General features: G+C 36.9%; 1 protein-coding gene across 4 annotated transcripts in view; it reads right to left on the bottom strand.

Annotated features, from left to right (window-relative positions):
* Positions 1–648: 648 nt before the first annotated feature.
* Positions 649–26,458, bottom strand: part of LOC112502316 (proteasome adapter and scaffold protein ECM29) — a 46,370-nt gene continuing 20,560 nt past the window's right edge. For 3 of the 4 annotated variants that reach the window (XM_025106199.1, XM_025106200.1, XM_025106201.1), the window contains 15 exons: positions 25,161–25,328; positions 24,774–25,067; positions 24,394–24,570; positions 23,585–23,848; positions 16,742–16,840; positions 16,365–16,549; positions 12,267–12,602; positions 11,063–11,216; positions 10,843–10,953; positions 8,816–8,983; positions 5,569–5,695; positions 2,227–2,385; positions 2,036–2,148; positions 1,892–1,951; positions 649–1,057 (listed from right to left, as the gene is read on the bottom strand). In XM_025106199.1, the coding sequence (XP_024961967.1) occupies positions 863–1,057; positions 1,892–1,951; positions 2,036–2,148; positions 2,227–2,385; positions 5,569–5,695; positions 8,816–8,983; positions 10,843–10,953; positions 11,063–11,216; positions 12,267–12,602; positions 16,365–16,549; positions 16,742–16,840; positions 23,585–23,848; positions 24,394–24,570; positions 24,774–25,067; positions 25,161–25,328 (2,610 nt within the window). In that variant the 3' untranslated portion in view covers positions 649–862. Of the gene's footprint in view, positions 1,058–1,891; positions 1,952–2,035; positions 2,149–2,226; positions 2,386–5,568; positions 5,696–8,815; positions 8,984–10,842; positions 10,954–11,058; positions 11,217–12,266; positions 12,603–16,364; positions 16,550–16,741; positions 16,841–23,584; positions 23,849–24,393; positions 24,571–24,773; positions 25,068–25,160; positions 25,329–26,458 lie in introns of those variants that run through there. The other variant, XM_025106203.1, reaches the window with a different exon arrangement.

Here is a 26,458-nt window from a genome sequence, read left to right on the forward strand (position 1 = left end):
GAAAGTCTTTGAAAATTACGTAGAGATGCAAATTTTGTATGTATTTAGCTAAGGATTAAGCGATGGTTATTCTTATCACAAAGAGATTTGGATATGAATTTTATTTCTTCTCTGTTTAGCTAAATTGGCAAGTTTCGAAGTGGTGAGAATAGGAACTTTGTGGGATCTGTTTATAAATCTTCACTTTCGAGAGATTGAAATATTTATAAACATCTCATAAGTTTCTGACCATTATATTATGTTTTTATCTTAAGAAATACTTACACCCATGCCCATCTTTTTATTTTGCAAGTCTTTTTCGTTTGTGATTATTCTTGTAAGCGATCATAGTATCAACGTACACTTACACCGCCACTGTGTGGACTTCATGCCCACTGTGTGAACAAACATTCTAGGTTTGTGATTAGAAATTTTAGAAGTCTGATTCTGGTTCTTGTTTGCTCTTTTAACCAGTTCCTCTACCAAATAACTGGAACAAAACCAAGGACAAATTATTTTTTGAAGTTGTGTTATAAATAGTTATTTCAAACAAAAGTGCTCTAATCAAACAACATTAAATGCATCTACTTTTGATGACATGATTTTTCGTTTACTTTTAAAAACCAATACTAATATATTGTTTACAAGGACTTGATATATCATATGCAATAAACCATTCAAAAGTCTAAACCAGTGGACTCCTTCATGGAACTAACTTTTTAGCCATGTTAAAAGTAGCAACACCGATAGATTCGAATTAGGGTTCAACCAGTTGTGGTGAATAACTACTTTGGTTCAAGCGTCCGATGTGAAACAATAGAACAAAAACCTGATACAAATTTACAAAAGCCAGAAAAGATGGAACCATATCTTTTGCAGGTTTCTACACACTTTTATGTTCTATACTGTCAATAATGTCTATGCAGTTCTTCATTAATGACTTGGCCTGCTCGTTTTTTTCGATTTCCCATTGATGAAGAAGCTCGTTTTTAAAACCTACTTCAGCTATGGGTACTTCCGGAAGGTCTCTATATAGCTTCGTCAGTTCCTGAAGACACTCTGAAGCTGCAATGTGAACCTGAGAGTTTGCAAGGAAAAAGAAAAATGATTGGTTAGATAGTTGCTAGCTTTAGTCTTTGGTAATACTCCTTTACCGTCCACATTTCTATTTTAGTTTGTCTTCAAATAAGTACCGACTTTCAAAAGTAATTGTCTGTTTTTCAATTTTACCTTTAACCGTGAGAAGAGAAATTCATTACCCCCTCTGTTATTAAGAGGGTAAAACTGTCATGTAAGTGTAGCATGGCAGGCATTTATTTTGGGAAGGAGGGTGTAGAAACATAGCAGAAAACATTGCAAATTTTTTTCTTCCCTGACCAGGAGTGACTGACCGACTGGAACAAAACTGCATGTTTCTAGTAACTGGTCCGGGCTTAACTGCTGGTGTGATCCGTCTAATCTAGCATATTTTTTTGCCAGTAAATCCCACTAGGAAGTAGGGTCTGAGGGTGAGATGTATTGATGTACGCAGACCTCCTCTCTAGCTCAAAAGAGTAGAGCAGTTGTTTCCATGAATACCCCTGGCTTGTGCAAGAGTGTGAGAAAAAGGGTAGAATAAACAAAGACCAGCACATGATGAACATAGAATCCGCAAAATAAGAAAAGGTAATGGGTACCATTGAAAACATACAAAAGGTAAGGCAAGTCAAAACACACATAAAGCTAATACATATCCCTAGCCTACACTACTCCCGACCTCTCCAACTCCTTTCTGCCCGACCACACTAGCTATGGGTCCTCGTATCTAGTCTGGTACCCTAGTTATCCCTTTCAATATCTTGCAATGAATAGCCAACACCATTATGTACATTTTATATACAGAGTGTAAATGACATGAGAAAGAATGACATACCTGGGCAATCTTTACTATGCTTATACAATCAATCACTTTTGGTGACACAGAATAAAATAGCTGGAGGTAAAAACCAAATTACAATTAGAATCCAACAATTATAAATTTAGTTCAGAAAGATGGTTGGCAATGAGCTTCTGTTACCTCTATAGCCAATGCTGATGTATCAACATGTTGGCTAGATTTATCCGTGTCTTTCAACCCTTCATTTATCCTTGAACATAGCTCTTTAATGGACGTGAAGACTGAAACTTTAACTGTTCGCAACAGCGTTAAGTATCATATCAAAGACATACCACAGTGAAAGTGAAATAAACAAGTACTTTAGTGCATACCTATCCAAGGAATACCAGGTGCTAGGGAATTTAAATACACATGTAGCAAGTCCTTTTGCCATTTGAGAATGTCACTTAATCGTGCAACAACTACACAGGATGTAATGCAATCGACAATCTTGTCATGGGGAACAGAAGAATCGTCTGTCTGATTTGCCTCTGTGTTACAAAAAAGTAAGGAACAATTAACATCCGGGAAAGTAATATATCTGCTTCTGTTTATCCCCTTCTTGATGATAAATTTGATCATGCTTTAATTATCAATCAGCAGCTCATATCTATGCCACAATTGTTGTCTAACTAACAATGACAATTTCGATGAAGCGAATATCTCAATCATCAATCCAGGTATAGAATATATTATCTCTTCTCTTGCAATTTACATCGTCTTCTTTGCTTCTTTTCTTTTCTCTTGGTCCTTTTCTGATGTGTGTTAAGCTGAGTTCATGAATGCTCGGTCCCATAAGAGGTTATCCTTAGCAAAGTGCAAAGCAGGTTGGGGCCTAAAGCAATGACCTAGGTCACTTTAGGCTAATTATTTGCTGAAGCTTTGAATGACCTCTTTAGTAGGTTTGTACAAGTGCTATCCTAAATTGATTTCTAATTTTAAAATTTCTCTAGATTGTAGCATCAAAAGTAACAAAATGTGTCAAGAAAAATAAACGACAAGCACCAAAATAGTATTACTTGGAGACCCCCTATTTTAATACAGAGAAACCCATTATTTTACCTTGAAAGTACACACCATAAGTTTTTATATTCCCCCACAACACGTGTCACACAGTAATATTGCCAAGCACTACGTAAACCTATACGGTCACATGGAAAGGATACCTATGCTTCGATATGGATGATGAAAAACACGAATAATATCATGTTGACCATTAAATTGTTATTCCAGCAGAATAGCTAAAGTATGTGTTAAAAATGTAACTATGATAATTACAGAGTTTTATATGTAAATGTATTTACATATAATTTTATTAACGATTAATAAAATTAAATAGAACATTTATTTAAGCTTAATGAACTTTTAAATAGATAGGCCTAATGATTTATAACAAGCCCCGCCCATGTTTGAGAATTATGGTCTATCTATAACACCAATGGCCACCTATAAATAAGGTGATAGGCCTAAGCCTAAAGAAGCTAATCAATCTTTTAGATTTAAAGATTATCAGAAAAAACAAAAAAGAAACCTATTTTCTTTTCCTGATAATACACATACTAGAAATCTAGGGTTTCGGGCTACACCCTATGGAGGCCAGACGTGTTCGTGTGTGGATCTACATAGAAGAAACCTACTTTGGTTTCTAGTGCTCCGTCAGAATCTACTAACAATCTCAAAGGGAAAATTCTAAGTACCCTTTGGTTTGTTTAGATTCGTTTTGGATCTGGATAAGGTTTCTTTATTGAAAAGTTTTCTATGAAAGTAACCTAATTTAAATTTTTCCGCGGCATTTTTAAAATGTTACTTTCGACATGAAACCCTACACCCACCATAGTCTAGAAGGAGTTTGTTTAACAGGTATTATCTTGCAAACCAAGTTCAGCATCTCTAAATGTTACATAAAGAGCTAAGTTGTTTAAAAACCATATCTGCTTATACTTGCAAAGAGATAAACATGAAAATGCACTAGGTATGATAACACTCACAAAAGCTGGAGGTGCTGTTTGGACCTCAGCATAACCATTGGCTAGACATGAACATGTTCTGCTCAAGGGTATTCCAGATATGGTCCAATAGTCAAATAGCATCAATGGGCATTTATACTGAGAAGTCAAAAGGCAGGGTGTCCCTACGCTATTTTAGGGAATCCAATGTACGATCATAGGGGTATACTGATATGCTGATTGGCTTGTTGGGATCTATAGGTGCAAATTTGTCTTCAAATTTTGCAACACAACATCTACTGGCTAGTTTCTCCAACAACCATTTCCTAACATTTAGAAGTCACCTTGTCCAAATTAGATGACCTCCAATTTTTGCTTTATAGTAGAAGAGTTGTGAAACCAACATATCTCTCCAAGAGTAATCATCTCCTCTCTTCTTCCGCCCTTTTTCCATCCCTTCTCTCTATCTCAATTCTGAAAGAACAATTATTGAGTGTGTTCTTTAACATCTTTATTTGTGTTTTGTCATATTCAACGTGAAAAATATAAGATTCTAGATGCGACCCTATATGATACAGCACATAGAGACGAGATCTATCATACACAAAAAAGGTAGTTTTCTATGTGAAACTAGTTGCCGTAGGGCACCGTTTTGTTTCATTTCCTTGAAATATATGCTGATTCACCTCATCCCTCATGAGGAATTGCCAAACCATTTGACTCTTCAACCATTCCAATATAAAGGATTAGTCAATCAACACATAGATGGTAAATGGGTTGGTTTGAAAATAAATTAATTGCTAGTTGTGGAATATTATTCTCGTCAAACTTAAACCTAACAAAAATAAGATCAAGACTGATAAGAATAAGGTTTTGAACAATTTTGCTCCCTTTCGGCGAAGTAAATCAACCTAAGGTTAAGATAAATAAGGGTTTAATTCGGACTTTTCTTCGGGCATGTATTAGCAGATGAGATATATATATATAGGTTCGCGATGCATTGCTACTAGRAATCAAGATATTGGGGTTGGACTTGTCAATAGATTTATAACTTTTAGAGCACAACCAATCTCTATTCGAACCCCCTTACTTGTAGGAGCCCGTCTTGGTTTTGTCAATTATGTTATGGCTAGAGTCCAGCTCATGACGACCTGGTCCAATTGGGCGAAGCTGTAGGTATTATTGCAGATCAATCTATTGGAGAACCAGGTATTATTGCACTAGGCACTCTGCTCTGGTGCACACCTGCAACCGTTATGCAGCTAGGGCAAGGCTATGTAAGATTGTGAGTCGCCATGATAAATTATATTAGCATACCATGATTTCACATATTATAAATAATCATGCTTCAAAAAAGGCATCTCCTTGATTTTAGAGTTACAACGAAAGCTCTCATCTGTTTAGAGGTTGTATGGAACTTAACCAAAGAACACTATTTAAAAACTAGAACATGTTACTTGGACCTACGGCATAATTATTTATATTATTTAGACATAAGCAGCTGAAAGTGAAGTACTTGTATTATAACATGTTCCAAGTGCAATCTAGAAGGCTCACATGATTCGCGCCAAAACATATCATCAAATGGAATGTACCCTTCAAATATAGCGACATGAACAGATTACGTAAAAAAAGCATTATGAATTAAACATGATCTCGATAGAAAGTGGATATCTAGACTTCTATTGAAGAAATTGAAGCTTTTGGAAAGAAAAAAGCATATCTGACCTGCTTTGTCACCATCATTTGGTGAAGACACTTGTTTGGATATAGAGTTGAAGGACAAATTGCACATTTCGAACAACAACGGGAAGACCACACTAAAGAAGTCTGGATTTTTGAAGGCTTTTAAAACCTATTAACATATGCAAGTCAAGTCAGTTCACAAAGCAATGCTTGAAAACAAGAAAGTATACCACTAAGTTCAAACTCTAATAATAAACCCATCCACCAACTAAAGGAATAAAAACACATTATAGTGAGTGAGGAAAAGTTAAATTAGAGAAAAAAAGCAAACTAACCTACGAAATACTTTAAGAGAGTGAGCGAGGGAGAGAGAGAGAGAAATGTTAGAATTTCCAGCTAGATAAGATGGCCAGAATCAAAACGGGCTCTGCTATTCAATTGTTTCAGTACCTTCTATATCTAGATACATTGTTCGTTATATTCAAACTGTTGAAGGTTGTCATACTACCACCAAAGTACATACTAGAATCTTACCCCACAATGAGCCCATGCCGCCACTAGAGAAGCATCCAGTTGAATAACAACATAAAATTGCAGTCAACATTTGATCATTTTTTTTATTAACCTAGATATCCAACCCGTTATGCGAGCCGACTAATCCCAGGGCGACTACCTGCTTTGCAGATAGCCCGGAGTCACTGCTTTTGAACTTCCATGGCCACAAGGGGATTTTTATTCCTCCTTGGATTTGAACCTGGGACCTCCAGGTACTTTTGACCTTTGGAGCCAAGCTCAAACCAATCAGGCACCACCCTTGTGGCTCAACATTTGATCATTTTCTCCTACAGATCAGTAATCCAAACTCTCCGATCTATTCGTTTCAATGCTTTTATGTTTCTTAGATGTATGCGATGTCTAAATTTTAATCATCTTTTTGGCCTTAATACTACAGACAATTTTCAGGTCCATATATGTTCACTCTGAATAATGATATAGATATGCCTTCCCATCAAGGTTTGTTACAAGAGCTATACAGTGATCATTGATTCTAGGGCTCAAAAGGGGTATAGGTCATAAATGGCATTCTCAAGAGGTGTTTTCCTAAGTTACAATATGATCACTCCCGCATAACCCTATTCTTTAACAAGTGGTAGAGTGATGGCCTATCAAGTGAATTGTTTCTGCAAAAGTTACGATTAAAGAGTCTGCTCACTTTTCCTGTCCCACCTGATCCGATCTGGCTTGATTCTTCAACCTTCCATTCTTGATTACCCTGAAATCCTAGTTAAGGTTCCTTAAGCCCCTTATTACTTGGTCTATGATTCAAGTTCAGCTACAATTGGAACCTTCTGTAACAGCCAATCTAAAGAGGTTAAGAAAGTGTACTTATACACCATCAAATCGATGCTAAATGGTACCATCAGTTTGCTAACTGCTTATTATTAGTGTGCAGAAAGTTAAAAACCGAGTAAATGATTTATCAGGTCAAAAACTATTAATAATATAGTGATCAAGGGGTAATATGATATCTATTGAGGTGAATGTAACGGTGTAATTAATTTATAAAAAGAATGAAGAATTTAGAAGATATTACATCAAATAAAAAACAATATAGAATTTTAGTCTTAAAACTAAATAAAAAAAAAAAAAAACAAATAACGATGATAAAAGAATTGGAAAAAAAGGGGCTCTATGAAATTAATAAAAGAACTAAAAAGATGCTGGAAAAAGGGGATGTTAGGCCTGTGGGAGGTGAAAAGGTGTTTTTATTTTGGCAGAAGGTGTTGGAGGGCGCCATGTGAAGTGGCGGGTCACTTGGTGCCACCTCCTCAACTCTTGTATAACTAGGACAGCCTCATTTCTTTACCTTCTTTTACTTGCAAACTCAATCAGAAAACTCTATAACAAAACACACACACATACATAAAACATAAGAGAGAAGAACAGGAGGAAAGGGTAAGCAAGGGCCTTTAGAATAAAACCTGTGATACATACTAAATTTCAGAGGTTTTTCTATAATTTCTACTTGGAATTTGAAACTAGAATCAAGCCTTATGCATGTTAAGTGCTTTCATGCTATGTTTCATGTAATTCAATGAACTTTTATATATATATATATATATATATATATATATATATACACATGGTTCACCAAAGATTTCACTATCAAGCAAGTGAGGTTTGGCGGAGCATAAATCATAGAGGCAGTAAGACTGTGGCAGGGGGTCGTAGAAACGAACCCGCACTCTTGACGAAGGGCTCCAGAATAATAGCAGAAAGCTGAGACACCTACCGGTGGAAATCAGATTTCTTACAACATGAATTACATGAGTATGTTAACATGTGCTTCTTGTTATAATGAGGCTGTAAATTGGTTTTCTATATGTATTGACATGAGAATGTGATATCACTAAACAATTGTTACAATTCAATTGTTTAAGTTTCTATGTATGTATCACAATTGGGTGCTTTGGAGGCACACGTGGATAGTTCAAGGGAGCTACCAAAGTATGCGCCATAGTCGAGTTTTGTATCGGTTTGTATATGGTCTTGGTATTAAATTGTGTCTTAGTATATGTGTATTAAAGGTTAGATTGTGTATTGTAATTACGATCCATCGAAATGCTTTTATGTTATCAATTTCTGTTTTTACTTCAATCGTTTCCGCTTGGCTTTGGTTGTGAAACAAGGTTCGTAACACACTCCGTGTATCTCAATAAGGAGGCAAAACGTGCGCCACTTGGATTAATGGGCAAATTTGCAGCAGCTTAGGTATAGCACAACATTTGATGTTATGTAGTAGGAGGTTATTAATTAATTAAGTTGAAAGGTCTCTACAATCTTAGTGTGGTGTCTAAAACCTCAGTTTCTAAGGATATCATTTCAGAAAACCTTCCAGTTTAACGAATAATATATCAAGCATTGAGATACAAAAATAGTTGTGTTGCGAAGTTCCATAGGACACAAAAGTAAAGCATTTTTTGCATGGTCACAAGTGTGGGTTTGCTTTTTTCATGAGTAGCCAGGCAGATCACTGTTTTGATGGAGATGCATTATGATAATGAGGTGGCAATGCACGATTTCCATGAACAAGATTTGATGAATCAATCAAAGATTTCAAGGTAGATTACTGTTTTGTTCCTTTGATCAAGACAGTTTGAGTGAATATATAGGATACGAGTATTATTAGCATTATGTTCTTAAATTTTATTTCTCCCCTTCATCTAACATATTTAAAACCTTGACCGAAAAAGCATCGACTTCTTTAGAAGAGAAATGGCTTTTTTACCTTATCTAGACATTGAAAGCCTGCATCACGAAACCTCTTGACTTTCTTACTGCATGCGGATGTTACAACACTCAAGATGGCACTTTCACAGGACGGATCAGCAGCAGAAATTGCGGTATGGCAGGAAGTACAAAGAGAAGACAGCGCTTCCAACAGATCCTCCTTTCCCTGTCAGGTATTACCATTAGTTAGTATGAACCAGCAGGTAAATCAACACAAACTCATAGCAATATGACTATGTTTGGCATTATGTAAGCCTCATTAGATAAGACGCTCAACATTTTGATAGCCAGCAGGAATACCACCAAGGGTTAACAAGATTTGAGCTTCTAATGTGGCATGGAACATTGCCTGACATATGGATAATCCACTTAACCTGTAGATATTCCCCAAGTAAAATAACCAAATGGGTTATACTTTCTACTCCCTTTTCAAAAGAAAATAGCTTCAAAATGAGATGTCTGTGGTTTTCCTCTAATCTATTGCATTCAGGCAAGTTACAAAAACTTTAGAGACCTTTTTGCCATTTGGACATATTGCTGTGCGCTCTAGATGCAATGTTCCATAAATTTAACGTAACCAATTGACACATGTACACAGTTGCAAAAAGATTATCAAAATTTCATAAAGTACTGAAATTTACATGTGAATAAAAGGAACTAAAAGCAAAAGCAAGAGAAGAGCCCTTTTTATTCCATGCTCATTTATGCAATTCATCTTTTTCACCAAGGTCATATTATCATACCTAAAAATTTGTGTTAAAATAGAGATTAGGATCAGATATATTTGGGAGTTCATGTACACGAGCATCATAAAAGAGATGATAAACTATTCATATGTCCAATTTTAAGGTAGTCAAAATTGTAATCCACAAATACTATCAACAATCAAGTTACTGGTATAAACATATAGTCACATAAGCTAGAAATAAGCAACACAAGGTGAGAATCAGTAATTCAAAAATAGGTTAACTAAAAGAATTACAAGGTAACAGTTTTAAACCGATGAATAGTAATACAAATGAACTTCAGGACTTCATAAAGGTAGGTATTCAGTATTCACAAAGGTGCAGGTGAGAGTGATGTATGTGCGTACTGGGTGACTTGGTTCCAAAATAAGCTAAACATCTAGGCTCCAAGAAATTTCATTAAGACAATGAGGTCTGCCTATCATCTTCTCATATTAATTGATTGAGAGAGAGAGAAAAGAATTACCACAGTATGCACATTACAAAATACAATTACGTATGATTTTCATAGGAGCTGTATTGTAGATTAGAATATAGCGAGTATATCTACCAGTCTGTTACAAAGCTCAAATCATTTATTTCAAGATCCGTACCAGGCAGAAAAGAGCGGATAGTAATAGAAGCGGATACTTTAGAGATTTGCACAATACTTCATCACATGCACAGTTCCTAAAATTGCCTTAATTTGACTTCATATGCGGAAAAAAAAAACTACTTCTAATTTTAAAACTAATATTATATTTAAATTTTTGCAGGAAAAAACAACTTCGTCAAAACTTGCAATAAGTATCATAAATACTGGAAGGATTGATGCTAAACTGTACAAGATAAATTATAATTTTGTAACACAAGTTTGACATTCAAAGCAACATAGGATTGGAGAAGTAGTATATTGGTCTCTCAGAAAAATGTAAAAGAAAAGAAGTTGGTCAAAGAATAGCACAAAAGTTTAAAAAGAACTAAAAGATCCCAATTCACTGTAGTTTTCACTCATTAAAAAGCGATCTCTTCAACCCCCTCCTCTTAGGGCAGAAAAGAAAAGCCCAAAATTTCTAGAAAGCAAGGCGTAAGTCAACAAAAACAAGTCCTTAGCTAGACTAGCATTTATATAGGACAGAAATAATATGGCGCAGTACCTAACCTGGTCATATACGCAAAGAAGCAGCATACAGGTAAATGTAAAACGAACCCCATAACTAACAAAGTAATTGGAATACAAACAAGTATTTGCAATGACTGGTCTTCTGGTGCCTGCTGAAACATAAGAAGATAAACCTACCTCCCATATACGACCAGGGATTTCATTCATAAGAGAAGTGAGCAACACTTGATGATATGAAAATACAGATGCATCCAAGACTTCACAAAGCTTTACAATTGCTTTGGCTGCCTATAAAACATAAACAAAGACATAAAAAGCAACAGAAGAAGCTATGTTAAACTTGTGATGCATTAAATAAAAATGGGAGCTTACAGGAAGTACAAACAAATGAGACTACCTTCCTTTTACTAGCCCAAGATGATGATGCAATTCCTTCAGTTATTAGAGCAACAATTTCACCTACATACAACTGAAGGGTGAGACGTTCACTGGTCATATTTTCCTCCCATAATTCCTCATATAGACTAGAGACGTTCTTGTCATCCTCAAACCTGCATAACCATAGAAAAAATAACATATGACTCACATTCGTATCGTAGATTATTTAGAAAATTGATATCAAAGGCTACAAAACAAATTGTGGCTTGTGATCAGGAAGTAGTTTCATAAATCAAACTCTGAAGCCTAATGGAATAGAGGTTTCAATAAGGTAATGGCATCTACGGAGCAAACTATTCTTCTATTTACCTTCCCTACAAAGTCAACTGTTGTGCAAATAAAAACCGTAAAAGGTGGCTAGAGATGATGAATCACCTTTAAGGGTTTATATTTCACTGGTAAGGCAAGAAAAATCCTGCTTATCTTCAAGCAATGTAATCCTAAAGGACATCATGACTTTTTGAAATGCCTGTGTATATAATAGAGTGAAGAAGATACCCAAAATGTACTACCACAATAGAGTATGAAGTTCTGAGGTGAATAAGGACTGGATATGGCTAGGTTCAGGCTATGGGTAATGATAAATGAAGATAGGCTGAGCACTAACAACAACAAACTAGTAATAAGAACAAGGATGGGTAGATGCGCAGTGATGATTCTCTATAACCCAATTACTTTCAGGTGATATTGGTTTAAAATATCTTATCCAAGACCCAATCAAATTTGTAGAACTTGTATTTTCCAGGCAATATCTGTCCTCTTTGAACAGTTTAAGGTAAGTACCCCAAGCCTTCTCCATAGACGTATAAACCTACAAAAACACCTAACAAATACACTAAAGCTGACAACTGAAATCCCTCAGCCTCTCTATCTTCTCATCTCTCCTTGATATATCTTGTTTTCAATTCTATCCCCAATCCTTAAACATAAACTATAAGTTGCAACAGTCTCAGATCAATTCATATGAATTAACACAAAGATCCTATGATAATTACCCAGTAGGTATGTTTACAAGGAGGGTTAACAATGTCTGCTAGAATACTCATTTTAATCTCTCTTCCGGACCCTTCGCTCGTATGGGCATAACATATTTCATATGTGGATACCAATAACAGATTCAATAAGATCTGGGTCGAAAGATGAAGTATGTTTCTGAAGCTAACCTTGAAAGAAAAATAACCGGAACAACTGTTGCATAATACCCATTCAAGATATCAGCAGCTGTCGATGCATAGCTTTTTAATAGCAGCGCACATGCAATCTGTGAATTTCTATCACCAGTATGCAAAGCAGCAGTTTCTTCGATAAGCTTTTGAACCTGGGAGGGAGGTGCATATTTTATGACAAAAGCACAAGAATTTGCAAAGGCACGCTTCGATGCAGCACTTCTCTCTTCCTTGACCACTAGAAACAGAAGCCTCAGTAGCATGCTCGTGAATGGTTTAATACTGCTTCCAACCTTTTGAACTAACAGACTAATAAAGCTAGCAACACCAACCCTGTGCACGAACATAAGATGAAATAAAGTATCAGTATGATTGAGCAAATGCACTTCATGACATGAGAAATTCACTCCCAACACAATTAAATCATTTTACGTATGATAGTAAATACAGAGAAGTTGTACAGATCAAAGTTGTTAAAGGCTCAAGGCGTACTTTGGTGCAAATGGGTCCTGGGGCCTAGGCGTTAGGCGCAGGCGTGAGGCGCGGGCCTCAAGAATGAGAGACGCATGTTATTAAAATATGTATATATGCACACACACAACTTAAATATGAAGCAAAGCCTCCAATGCAGCAACCAACAGTACTTCGATAGAGGCAGGGAGAAAGGTTTAAGGCGTGAGTTGTGAGGAAGAAGTTTTAAGGTTTGGATATTTATAGAGAGGGAGGCTTGAAGTTCTAAGGATTGGGTATTTAATATTAGGGTTTGACTTAGGTCATCTATTTAATTTGTCTTTTTTAAGAAGTCTAAGAGAGGACTTAATATTAGGGTTTGACTCGGTATTTAATAACTCCTTATGAGGCGCATCGACACCCACAAGCGCCTCAGCCAAGATGCAGGGCCTTATTGAGCCTCGTGAATACGCCAAGCCTCAACTTTAAAAAAGCCCAAGACCTTGAGCCTTGTGAGCCTCAGAGCCTATGCGCTTTTAACAAATATGGTACAGATGTTAGTAACTTGATGGTCAGAGCTACCAATAGCCTCCTCTTAGTGAATTACATCAATGGTCTCTCGACCATTAGCCCCACCTAGGGTTTTTGCAGCATGGTTTGAGTGTTGGGAAATCCCATGGAAACAAGATTCACACACATGAGCAATATCACAGCAACGGAATGCAAAACAACACAAACAAAGAACACAGATTTTACGTGGTTTGGCCTACTCCACGGCCATCCTAGAGTCATTCTTATTAATTTTAGTTTAGGGTTTTACAATTACAACAAGATGCCTTTATAGAAGAAGAACGGGCCAAAACTTGACATCTGGGGGACCATAAAACAAATTTTCAATCCAGGGGCCCTGGAAATTACAAAATTTACCATCCGGAAAACCCCATCAAGGCCCTTGCACTTTCAGATTCCCACGAGCGTCAAGAAAAACAAACATCAAGCAGCAGCGGACTCCACAATCAACATTAATTCTGCAGGCAGTCTTTTAAATATTTATGGACAACAAATGCCATTCTTCCAGGTGTATAATAGTAAGTTAACATGTGTTTATCTAATTATAACATATCAAAAAAAAATTCTTATCCACACTTCCCACCCAGCCTATCACACCCGTTCTTCTCATTTTCACCCAAACCAGTTGAAGAAATTCTGGAGTGTTTATGAGAAGGAGATCAACCGCCAAGAAATTTTAAGTTGTGTACAAGAAATTTGAAGTTCCAACAAAAGATAATAATCAAACAACTAAGAGAATCAAAACATTTTTAGCTTTAGAAAAAACAAAGATCCCATGAGTTAAAGCATCCATGAAGAAAAGAATCATGAAGTTGCTTCAAGCAGACATCAGAAGTGGGAAATATAGACAATAATTAGGGAAGTCTTGGGTTTGTAATCCAGAAATACAGAGAAGATCTTTGATGATGATGATGATCACGAATACGCACTATGATTATCTTCTAAGGTGCTAATTAAAAGGTAACAAGAGAACGTTTTGGATACTGATGCTACTTCCACCACTTCCATCTGGTTCTGGTCAACGTCTGATTCCACCAATCAAACCGTTACATGTCAATGACTTCCTTAAGACAAGCAATGTGTACAAAGATTGTTATAGAGCAGGAGAAAGGAGGTGTAATTTCATGCATTACCAACCCAACCATGACATAATTTGTGTGAGCACCTTTCTTTTTTTCTTTGTGGTAATTTGAAAATGCATGAATCAGTGTTTCATAAAGATGATCACGAAGAAACAGTAAGAAGACAGAGAAAATGGGAAGGGGTAATTTGTGTTGTACTATCATTAATATAAATATGATAAAATGGCCAATACACTCTTCAAAGATGCCATGGAGACAAGCGTTGTTAGGTGCTCCATTTTATTTTCCCATTGAGGCCGAACCTAAACTTGTGCTCGAGAGACTTCTCTTGGTTGAGGCCCATAGCTTCAATGAGGCATGCCACTTAGGGACCATTTACCAAACTCTTACCCGCGTAAGTGCTTACCGATACAATTTAACACTATCACTTACTTGCCAGGTAAGATTTTGGTCCACCAAAACGGTATCGTATGCAACAATTTACCTGGTAAGCGGTAACCGTGGTAAGAGTCATCGCCCTCACTTCGTCCTTGCCTTCGTTCTTACTAGGTAAGCTTTTTGGTTCTTGCCATATTCGTTCTGAAAGATAATGCGACTTGGTAAGTGCTTACCCGGGTAAGCGTTTGGTAAACAGCCCCTTAGTTGTCTGTGAGGCGAAGGCTTGAGGCACACGAGGCATGGGTTTCATTGAAGCGAGGAACAAGATTTTTTTTTCTAATAACGGATCAAAAAATATTATTCTAGTCCCTTCTAGTTCAAATGAAATCTGAACCCAATCTGAGGCCATTAAGCATTTCTTCCTAGTCTGCATGGCAACGACTTCCCAAAGGCAAGCAACGTGTGTACATAGACTGTAATAGAGCATGAGAAAGGACGTGTAATCTCATGCATTACCAACCCAACCATCGCATGATTTGTGTGTGCACCTTTCTTGTTTTCTTTTGGGGTTATTTGAAAATGCAGGAATCAGTGTTCCATAAGGTGATGAAGGAACAGTAAGAAGACGGGGAAGAATGGGAAGGGGTAATTTGTATAGTACAATTAATAATATAAATACGATAAAATGACTAATACACTTGGAGACAACTTTCTCTTGGGTAAATACGATAAAATGGCCAAGGCCCATAGCTTCAATGAGGCATGCACTTAGTTGTCTATGAGGCGAAGGCTTGAGGGTACGAAGCATGGTTTTCATTGACACGAAGTACAAGATTATTTTCTAATAATTGATCAAAAAAAATTCCTAGCTCTTTCTAGCTCAAATGAAATATGAGCCCAATCTAAGGCCATTAAACATAACTTCAATCAATATATTACAGAAAATTGCCTAGGGACCTTCGCTCTAAGTATGCCTCATCATCTCTTTACCTGTCAACTCTTCTCTTTGTTGATTATGGGTTTGAGGTTCATCGTATAGAACTTACTATGCAATAAGTGTTGATTGATGATTCTACAATCCAAGATAACAGAATGTTTGTGATTATTTTATAGAATACTAGGGATTTTTTATATATATGTTGCCAATATATCTACACATATATAATATGTGTGTGTTCTAATGGTAGATAAAGGAATGCTAGATAACTTATGGAGAACAAACAAACTAGAAGAAATTTGTATTTTATTCTCTCTCAATACTTGATCCTGGCACTTGAATTTTCCTTGGAGAATGCTTATTTGACGAACCTCTAGGTCTCCAAACTCCATGAACATATATATATGTATGCACCTCTGCATATGTGTGTATGCAACTACACAAATGAGCGAAACAACAAAGTATTCAGTGATTGTATGAAATATTGTGTGTTGCTGGATTTCAATCAGTGACTTTAACAGCCAAAAGCTATTTAATGCCATCAATATATTAAGGCAATTACACCAAAATATGGCATCCTATCAAAATTAACAAGTAATAACTTACATGCTTATATAGGTTTCAATAATTTAAAGGAGGAAACCAGATCAATTAAGGTACATGAAAAATGGGTTATACCTAGTATTTAGACCAACACCAGATCTAGCCAACTGGGAAAGACGAGGAACCAACTGCTCCAGAGATTGGTCGTCAACAACCTCTATGCACAAATCAAGAGTTTCCCACAGCGGAGAGCTCTTGGCAATTGAGATTCGTAGGTTTTCGAGCTTCTCTGTTTGTATCCCAGCATTTGCTGCATGCATCTATAGTACAAAATGAAGTCCATTAATATCATCAGATGAAGTATAGAGCAAGCGAGAGAGGAGGAAAAGAAACTGAATCAGCGAGCTTCCTGATCTAATAGAAACCAGCTTTCTGATCAAATAGAAACCAGAAAGAGTATATAATAAATCATTCCTATATTTAGCACCAACAGTAACAAATATAAGTCAAACCTCGACATAATTCAGCCCTTGGTCCTCAAGGCTTGATAAACTTTCAAGCATGCAACAAACTAATTCAGATAAATGTGGACGGATTGCAATGCCTGCACCCTGGAAATATGAACATAAAATTAATGTATAATAAAAAAAGAATTCAAGAAATTGATGTACTAGTTCCAAGAAGTATAACACTATAATTACCTACGTAAAGAGAATACTCAAGAAGCTATGACCACATTTTCCGTAATATTTAGAGCATATTTAAAAAAGTACTACTACTACTACAACAAACAGTTATTGGGCTGTCAACTTTCACTAGATTGCATTCATTGGACAGACTGGCATGAGACGCTCATTGGTCTAAGGGTGATGGTTTGCAAAATCTAATATATACACCCAGACACCCAGTGCATAGCAAGAATATTAGAAGATAGCATCAAATGTATTTTACTCTGCTCCATACTTCATAAAACGTGCCTACGCGACTTAGGATGTCTTGTAATTGTTCACTTATTCCAGATTTGATATATATTGTTTGTAGAAGAAGCAATAACTATATTAAACCACATTGCCCTGCACCAACCACAGCAATGTTTTTCTATAAAAAAGAATGTAGCAATTTTATTGGAATTCCAAGTCAAATTCAGTCCAAAGAATATTCTTCTACAGAAGTCAAGATCAAACTCAAATGTCAGTTCTAAAACAAACCCGTGAAAATTGATACTCCAAATGTCATTTGTGTAAGATGAAGATCGAGCTTTCTGTCTAATTAGGCTAGTACACTTCTTTTTTCCATTAAGAACACTTAAAGTCTCAATCTCGAGGCTTACGTGAAAATTGTGGACCATGCCTCCTCTATGTCAAGAAAAATAGACCAACACACTTGGACTTAATTGTTGGTTGATCAGTTACTATTTCTTTCATAAAATGCCTATTGCTCCATTATAATGAAAGGTAAACGTTGAAGAGAACATATTTTTGTGTATTTCTCTTCGATACATTTATACAACATAAACCTAACTAATAAGCGCAAAAAACTAGAATCATATTTACATATTTAGCATACTACTTCTACATATTTACATTATACCCTACACTTCTACAACCCCCCCTTCTGAAGGTGGAGAGTCTATGATTATCTTTCCCAGCTTGGAGCTAAATCTCCAAATGTAGATGTTGAAAAAGTTTGGTTGCTTTTGAGATAAAGTATGAATTGAGATCAATGACTTTAAGATCAAACAGTTCCATCGAATTGAGTATGATTGTATGTGTGATAGCATCTACTATACCAGGAATATCAAAGAATCTCGTTTTCTACGGCTCCGGTGGGTTCCCTTAACCAAGCCACTGCCTAAAATGCTATTAATGAGAATAGTAATTCACTATTCTACATTTCTTTATGTTATTTGTACCAGTAACTAACTGGTAGCTTCAACTTTTACACTTATGTAGTCACTATCAATTTCCACATATTTATTTTGTCATTGTGGATTGGATTCTTTGCATTGTTCATGGCTGCTTTATTGTCTCATAGGAGTGAGATTGAACCGGAGTTCTCTACTTTTAATTTGTTTAGTAACCTGGTCAGCCACATTCTTGCACATAAACCTTGCAACATTGCTCAGTATTATGCTTCAACACTGCTTTATATCACAATAGATTGTTTCATACTCCCCATTGTGACAAGATTGCCTTGTACAAATAAACAAGAGACATAATTAGATCTCCAATCAGCCAGGGTTCCAGCCCAATCCGCATCGGTAAATACTTTGGTTCCTCTGCATGCCCATTTTTGAATGTCAATCCTTTACTTGGCATACTTTCGAGATACTTTAGCATCCAATATGTTGTATCCATATGCTCTTATGTAGGGTTGTTCATGAATTGACTTGCCACACTCACAGAGAATCCAATCTCAGGCCTTGTGTGGACAAGTAGACTAGTTTCCTTACCAACTATTCATACCGCCCTTTGTCCACTCAAGCACAACCTTGTTTGGTGCCTACTTGTTTTTAGGGATCCATTGGTGTATAAATAGGTCTACTCTCTAGCATTCTTGTTTCGTTTAGCAAATCAATGAATTTAAGAAATTACTAGAGATCTTTTAGTGAATTTGGATGCGTGAGACAGAGAATTTTATTAGATGAGAAAAACGTGAAGTGTTTACAACATGACCCACTTATTTATAGGCTAAATAGAAAAAGGAAATAACACTAGAACTAAAGTCACACCACTCGACAAATCTCCACCTTGACTTCAAATTCTACAAAGATTGCTTCTCTATAATTGTGAAGGGACTCCATTTCTTCACTCATGGCTGCTACATCAGCCTCCTTTGTTGTGATTGCTTCTCTATAAGTAGACGGCTCAAAGAACTTCAATTCTTCAGCAACTTGTAATGCATAGGCCACCACGTCATCAAAACCATACTGAATTGGCCTACCAACTTATCTTCGAGGCTTGTCTAACGCTATGGACTGAAATTTCATAGGCTCGTGCTGACTTTCGGACTCAACAGGTCCTGTTTGAGTCATGTTACTGCGCTGTCCAGAAACATTCTCACCCTCATCTGAATCATTTAACTCATGCTCCACCTGTTCGGAGATCCTCTCCTCTTGGTCTTTTGAAGTAGATGAAGTAGACGAATACCGTACGTCACGCAACATACTTCCTTCATCAAATATTACATCACGGCTGAGAATCACCTTTCTTTCATCAAGTGACCAAATTCTATACCCTTTTACTCCAGCACCATATCCCATAAACAACCCCTTCTTTGACCTTGGTTCCAACTTTCCTTCACTCACATGGTAGTATGAAGGACAACCAAACACCCGCAAATTCGTGTAATCATCTGGCTTACCGGACCACATTTCAATAGGGGTTTTACAACCAATTGTTGTTGCAGCGGCACCCAATTCACCAAGTAACAAACCGTGTTTAACGCCTCAGCCCAAAAACCTCTAGACAGCCCTGCATTTGACAACACACATCTAACTCTTTCTAGCAACGTTCTATTCATCCTTTCGGCCACTCCATTTTGCTGTGGAGTGTCCCTAACTGTTCGGTGCCTTGGCATTCCTTCATCTTTACAAAACCGGCCAACTCATTCGAACAAAATTCCAAACTGTTATCAGTTCGGAACCTCTTTATCTTCTTCCCAACTTGATTTTCAATGAGAACCTTCCATTCTTTGAAATTCTCAAACGACTCACTCTTATGTTTCATGATAAACACCCAAGTCATCCTAGAGTAATCGTCAACAATTGAAAAGAAATAACGGCAACACCAAGAGAAGAAACCTGTGAAGGACCCAACAATCAACATGTAGATAGTCCAAAGTAGACTTGGTATTATGGACAGCCTTTGAAAAACTCACTCTCCTTTGTTTTCCAAAGATACACTACTCATAAAAGCCTAGTTCAGCAACTTTATGACCTCCAAGAAGTCCTTGCTTGTTGAGCATGAGCATGCCTTTCTCACTAACATGCCCCAACCTCATATGCCACAAGAGTGTCAAATCTGACTGGTTTTTATCAGAACTAAAGGCTGGCGATGCTGACCCAACAACCGTGTTGCCTTCAAGCACATACAAGGTACCTTTCTTGACTCCTTTCATCACCACTAATGCACCTTCAGAGACCCGAAGTACTCCTTTTTCACAGTTGTACTTGAAACCTTTGGAATCTAAGGCTCCCAAAGAAACCAAACTCTTTTTCAAATCAGGTACGTGATGAACATCAGCCAAAGTTCTCACTACCCCGTCGTGCATTTTGATACTTACCGAACCTATTACAGCAACAATACATGGAATGTCGTTCCCCATTAAAACACTTCCTGTTGCAATCTTTTCATAAATATCAAACCAAGCCTTATTTGGTGTCATGTGAAACGAACACCTGGAGTCAAGAATCCACCCATCTTGCTGACTTTTAGAGTCAACTACTGAAAGAACCAGATTAGCCTCTAAACCCGAATCATCTTTACCAACAACAGTGGATGCCTTCTCTTTTTGTTTCGGACATTCATTTTTCCAACGTCCAAGATCACCACATCTGTGGCATACATATTTCGGGATAGCTTTTGATCCTCCACCCTTCGATCTTGATCGACTTCTTCCTTTCCACTTGCCTTTACCTTTCTCTCGACCCTTTTCTCTACCTCCATTTACCACTAACAAGCCAACAATTTACTACTAACAAGCCAACAGGTTGGCTTTCAGTTCCATTTCCGGAAGCTTTATGGCACAATTCTCTTGAATGCAAACTTGATTGAACTTCTTCCAAAGTAATTGTATCCCTTCCAGCTACAAATGAGTTGACAAAATTTCCGTATGAGGGTGGCAATGAAACCAATAAAATGAGGGTAGCATCCTCATCTTCAACTTTGACCTCAACATTCTTTAAATCCATAAGAATGGAGTTTAACTCGTCAAGATGTTCCTTCAATGGCATCCCCTCCATTCGAAGCGAAAATAACCTTTGCTTTAACAACAACTTGTTTGTTAAAGACTTTGTCATGTAGAGACTCTCAAGTTTCATCCATAAAGATACAGCAGTCCCCTCATCTTCGACCTCGTAAATCATTTCATCGGCCAAGGACAAAAAGATGGTGCTGTGAACCTTCTCATATTGTTGATTAAACTCGGCATCGGCCATATTTGCAGCCAAGGGAGTCCAAATTCCTTGTTGTTTCAGGAGAGCTCTCATCTTAATTCACCATAAGTTGAAATTATTCTTCCCAGTAAACTTGTCGATCTTGATCATTTGTGGAGGCATCACCAAAAACTTGATTGAATCGAGGCAAGTGCTTTCGATCACCAAAGGATGACCAATTCCAATCGACCTCCACCTAGAATCGAACACTAGTCACCAATTGATCACCCACTCGTTAATTGATCAGCAATTACAGTCACCAGTCATTAATTGATCACCAATTTCAATTGCCAGACACCAATCGATCACTAATTTCAGTTGCCAGAATCCAATCGATCACTAATTTCAGTTGCCAGACTCCAATCAATCACTAATTTCAAGATGCCGGTTCCCAATCGATCGCCAATTTCAATTCCAGAAACCAATCGATCGCCAATTTCAATTCTAGAGACCAATCAATTGTCAATTTCAGATGTCGCTCCACCTTGAATCCTGCTGCCTTGAATTGGACTTCAAGATTGACGCAATTGATTGCCAAGATTGCAATAAGGAGCAAATTCAAAACACTGGTCGACTTGATCAATCGCAGAAGCAGTCTTGATCAATCGCAGAATCAAGAACCGAAAAAACCCAGAACCAACAAAAGCGTGTCTTTTGATCACCATGCTCTGATACCAATTTGTTAAGAAATTACTAGAGATCTTTTGGTGAATTTGGACCCGTGAAGCAGAGAATTTTATTAGATGAGAAAAATGTGAAGTGTTTACAACATGACACACTTATTTATAGGCTAAACATAAAAAGAAAATAACAGACTAACTAAACTAAGTCTACTAGAGCCAAAGTCACGCCACTCGACAAATGACGTTACTTTCATTGTGAGATGAAAATGCCTTTATGTGATCTACCTTCTTCCATCCCTAGGAAATACTTCAGATTTCCAACATCTTTAATCTCGAATTCCTTAGACAAGATATCCTTAACCCGAGCAATTTTGTACATGACATTTCCAGTAAAAACAATGTCATCAGCGTAGACCATGAGGATGGTTATTCTTTGGTTCAAGGCATGTTTGCCAAAGAGAGTATGATCAACTTGACATTGAGTATATCTTGTACCATTTAGGACTCTAGAAAATCAATCAAACCTTGCACGAGGAGATTGTTTGAGGCCACAGAGGGACTACATGAATTTGCATACCTTGCCTTGACTTGCTTTGGTAGAAAATCTGAATGAAATTTCTAAAAACATCTTCCTCTAGACCTCTATCGAGGAATACATTCTTGACGTCAAGTTGGTGAAAGGACTTGTCAAGATTAACAGTAACAGATGATCAAGACTCTGATGGTATTTAGGTTGGCAACAGAAGCAAATGTCTCTTGGTAATCTATCACATAAGATTGGGTGAATCATTTGGCCATTAGACATGCTTTGTGCTTGTCAACTTTCCATGTGCCTTATGCTTAACATAGAGAATCAACTTGCACCCAGCAATTCATTTTCTTGGATGAAGGTCTGTGATTTCCCATGTTTAATTCTTTTCTAACGCCATTATCTCTTGAATCTTTCAGAATCAGAACTTATAGGACCTCCTGGATTGATGTTGGAACCTATATTTCATCAATTCTAGAAACAAAAGCAAGGTAGCTTGGTGATAAAGCTTTGTAAGATATGAAATTTTTATGAGGATATGAAGTACATGCTCGAACTCCCTTTCTTTTTGCAATAGGCAAATCTATATAATCAACATGAGTAGTATCAATAGGAAGCATACCCTAAGGTTCATCACAAGAAGGATCTTGTTGAGACTCATGATGCAATGTTGAGGTTGGACAACCATATCCCCTCCTTGCTTCCTTTTCCATAAATAGACTAGTATCATATTTACATGTTTAGCATACTATATCTACATAATTACATATTACACCCTCTACTTCTACAAAAGGAAAGGAAATATATTTTATTTAATCGCCTGAAAGAAAGAGGCACTTTCTTAAACATGCATGTAACATTTCTAGATATGAACTCCTCATGAATCCTTAGTAGTGTTTGTAATTATCGAAGTGTTGTGGTTTAAGATCCACATGTCATTGAGGTGAATGAATCCACGGTTACATGTTGCATAAATAAAATTTTGAAGAATAGTTTAAAGCTATAAAACTGAATGCAAAATTAGAGTCCTTGAGAAGTGCTATATTACCTTTGCAAGCTTTGTAACGACCGTAATTGATGCCTTACGAATATCATCTACTTTACTCATTATTCCTTCAGTCAGCAACAAAGGCAAAACAATATCCATTGCCTTTCTCGCATCAGAAATTTCTGTGAGAGATATGTCACATAGCCTCAATGTTAAGGAGGTAACAGCGCGGCATAGTCTTTCCCCAGAAGTTCGAACAGTCTCCTTTATGTCATCCATAGCACGAAATGCAGCTGTCCATATGTTCTTTAGATGCTTGCCAACCTATGTATTTGTATTGAGTAGCAAATACAGAGTATAAAACATGATACCCCATTAAACTCGATGAAAAGCAACAAAAAAGTGAAATCTTCTATGTAATTATACTAAATACAATAAAATACCATTGCACATTTATGAAGACTGATGTTTTAGGGCCCATATGTAAACTAAAACCTTGTGTTGTGTCAAAACTAAGAACATGACCAAAGGGGCATAAAGCGTTGTTCCCCTTTTTCTTCTTGTAGCAGTTGAACAACTTTAACTGAACAACCAAGTTATTAGGTAAGACTAACATGCTCTACAGGATTCCATTTCAGAACTTATACAGAAAGTGACTGCATAATGCCCCTCTATATTAAGATTTAAGAATCATTGAAGGATTATTGGTCTGTATTCATTAAATATTTGATATGCTCAGATTTAGTTTTTACTATTTCTCACTGCCATGCAGTTCCATTGAGGTGTTCATGTAATGCTTCAAACCTCTCTGAGTTAAGCAAATAACCGGTTAAAGCCCTTAAGTTCTGAAAAAAGCATAAGCTAATAACCTGATTAAATTTACGCCCTTGAACTAAATCTGCAAGAGCAAGACATGAAGCCTCGCGTGAGCGCCAAAGCCTGGACCCGCATTGTACCAACATATCTTCAATGATTACATCCAAGTACTCATCAATAGTCTTTTTCGAGTCTGCAATAAGTGATTTCCAAATATGTGCCATCGCATCCTATAGGCAAAAAAGGATTCAAATAAAATATATATAAAACAATGACCATGTTTGACGTATGATGAAAAAGCTTTTGGCTCATGCATAAGTATAACAAAAGATTGAACTATTGTGTTATCAGCACAGGGTCAACAAAACAATATGAACTAAATAAGATTATTTGATGAGAAGTCTATAGCATAGACAGATTGAAGCATGCATACCTGCACATTTTTGTCAGGGTCATACTGGTAGCGTACAAGCCTCGGGACCAATTGACGGAGATAGGGTTGTAGTGCATCCCCTGCCAGCTTGGCTATCTTTGAGAACCCAAAAGCTGCACCTCTCTTAGAATTCAAGGAAGCTTGATGATTGGCCAAGTCCATGAACTTATAAATCAGGTCTGGTTGTCCCATCTCATTTGCCAGACTGCAGAGCTCCTTGTAAGTACTAAGTTTCCCTCCACTAAGACTTCCCCCAATGGAGCCCTCTTGAAATACTTCAGTGTCTTCAACAAGCTGCAGAACAAAAATCCCCAAAAGTTAGATACACCAAGATATTATGACAAGGATCAAAATATGAATAACTTTCAAGTGTTATGCAATGCACACCTTCACCGCCCTTTTCCTCTTTCCTGAACCAGTCAGGGTGCCAACTAGTGCATTTACCAAGTTCTTCTTCATCGAGGCATCACCAAGTTCGTAAATAATACTCAAGCCTTGGGATGCCAATTCTTGGGTGAGTTCATTCTGCTCACCAATTAGGTGTGAAAACGCTTCCTGGAATGATGGAGCATGGAAATGGACTCCAATATAATTAGAAAAAATAAATCAAGGAGCTTCTAAAACATATCAAGGAAAATACATGGGAAAAACAGATAACTACCAAAATGGCACTGAATTTCAATGATCTAAATCTAAAATTCAATGGTCATTTTCTATAACCTTATCAGCAGGCTGATTGACCCCTCAAGAATCCAAGTGTATCATCATTTCACGGTAACAAGCAATAGCGAAAAACACATTAGCTTGCTAGTAAACCACATTATAGCAATAGAAGATATGAGTTAAAATGACAATAACCGTCCACCAATTGGAATTTGATTATTTACTGAATGAAGTATTTTAGTTGTATGATTGTATTCTATCCAACTAATAATACAATTAGGCTGGTTCAACTCTTCACTTATATTGGTTTTGCGAGCACTCTTTACCCTGCTTGCAGGCTTCTCTTATTGTGGAATAATACTTTTGTTTTTCATACCAGGAATTTCAACAAGCTATTCAAGAACTAGATCTTTTTACAAATATAGGAAATAGATATCCCTATCTTCTGTATTTTAATTTAGTTTTACAGGGTTTTAGAGTTTTGGCTTGTTGGCCTGACTTTATTCTTTCCTGCTTTAATTAATAACATAATTTCTGAATTCATTCTTTTCATGGTACTAAAGCCACAAGCCTAGCTACAAGATTTGTTGAACAACATGGCAAGAGTGATCGATCCCATATTAGTGTCTTAGGACAAGTAGATCCCATTGGCTTGGGGCAAGCAAGCATCATTCACCACAGCTTGGTTGATGGAGTGAATGGTCTCAGATTGATATTCATTTTGCAAAACAAAGATGTTCCACAATCAATAGACATGGTATCCAAACAGTGTGATGAGCAGGTCAAGCATTCCCCTCTAACTAGTCATTGTCATGTATTATTACAGATTTTGGGGTATCTCAATCGTGCTCCAGGGGAAGGTCTATATAAAATCATGGGCCTGTCCTGTTTGTTGGAGATATCTTACATCCTGGATGTTAGAAATCATATCAGACTTGGGTTTACCCTTGCTAGAGGAGTTGTCCTTGTTCTTAGTAATATTGGGACTAGATAACTTTTTTATTTCATGTTTAACCTGCTTT

The sequence above is a fragment of the Cynara cardunculus genome, unplaced genomic scaffold (genome assembly GCF_001531365.2).
Source record: "Cynara cardunculus var. scolymus isolate 2C unplaced genomic scaffold, CcrdV1 Un_Scaffold_1227, whole genome shotgun sequence".
NCBI classification, from domain to species: Eukaryota; Viridiplantae; Streptophyta; class Magnoliopsida; order Asterales; family Asteraceae; genus Cynara; species Cynara cardunculus.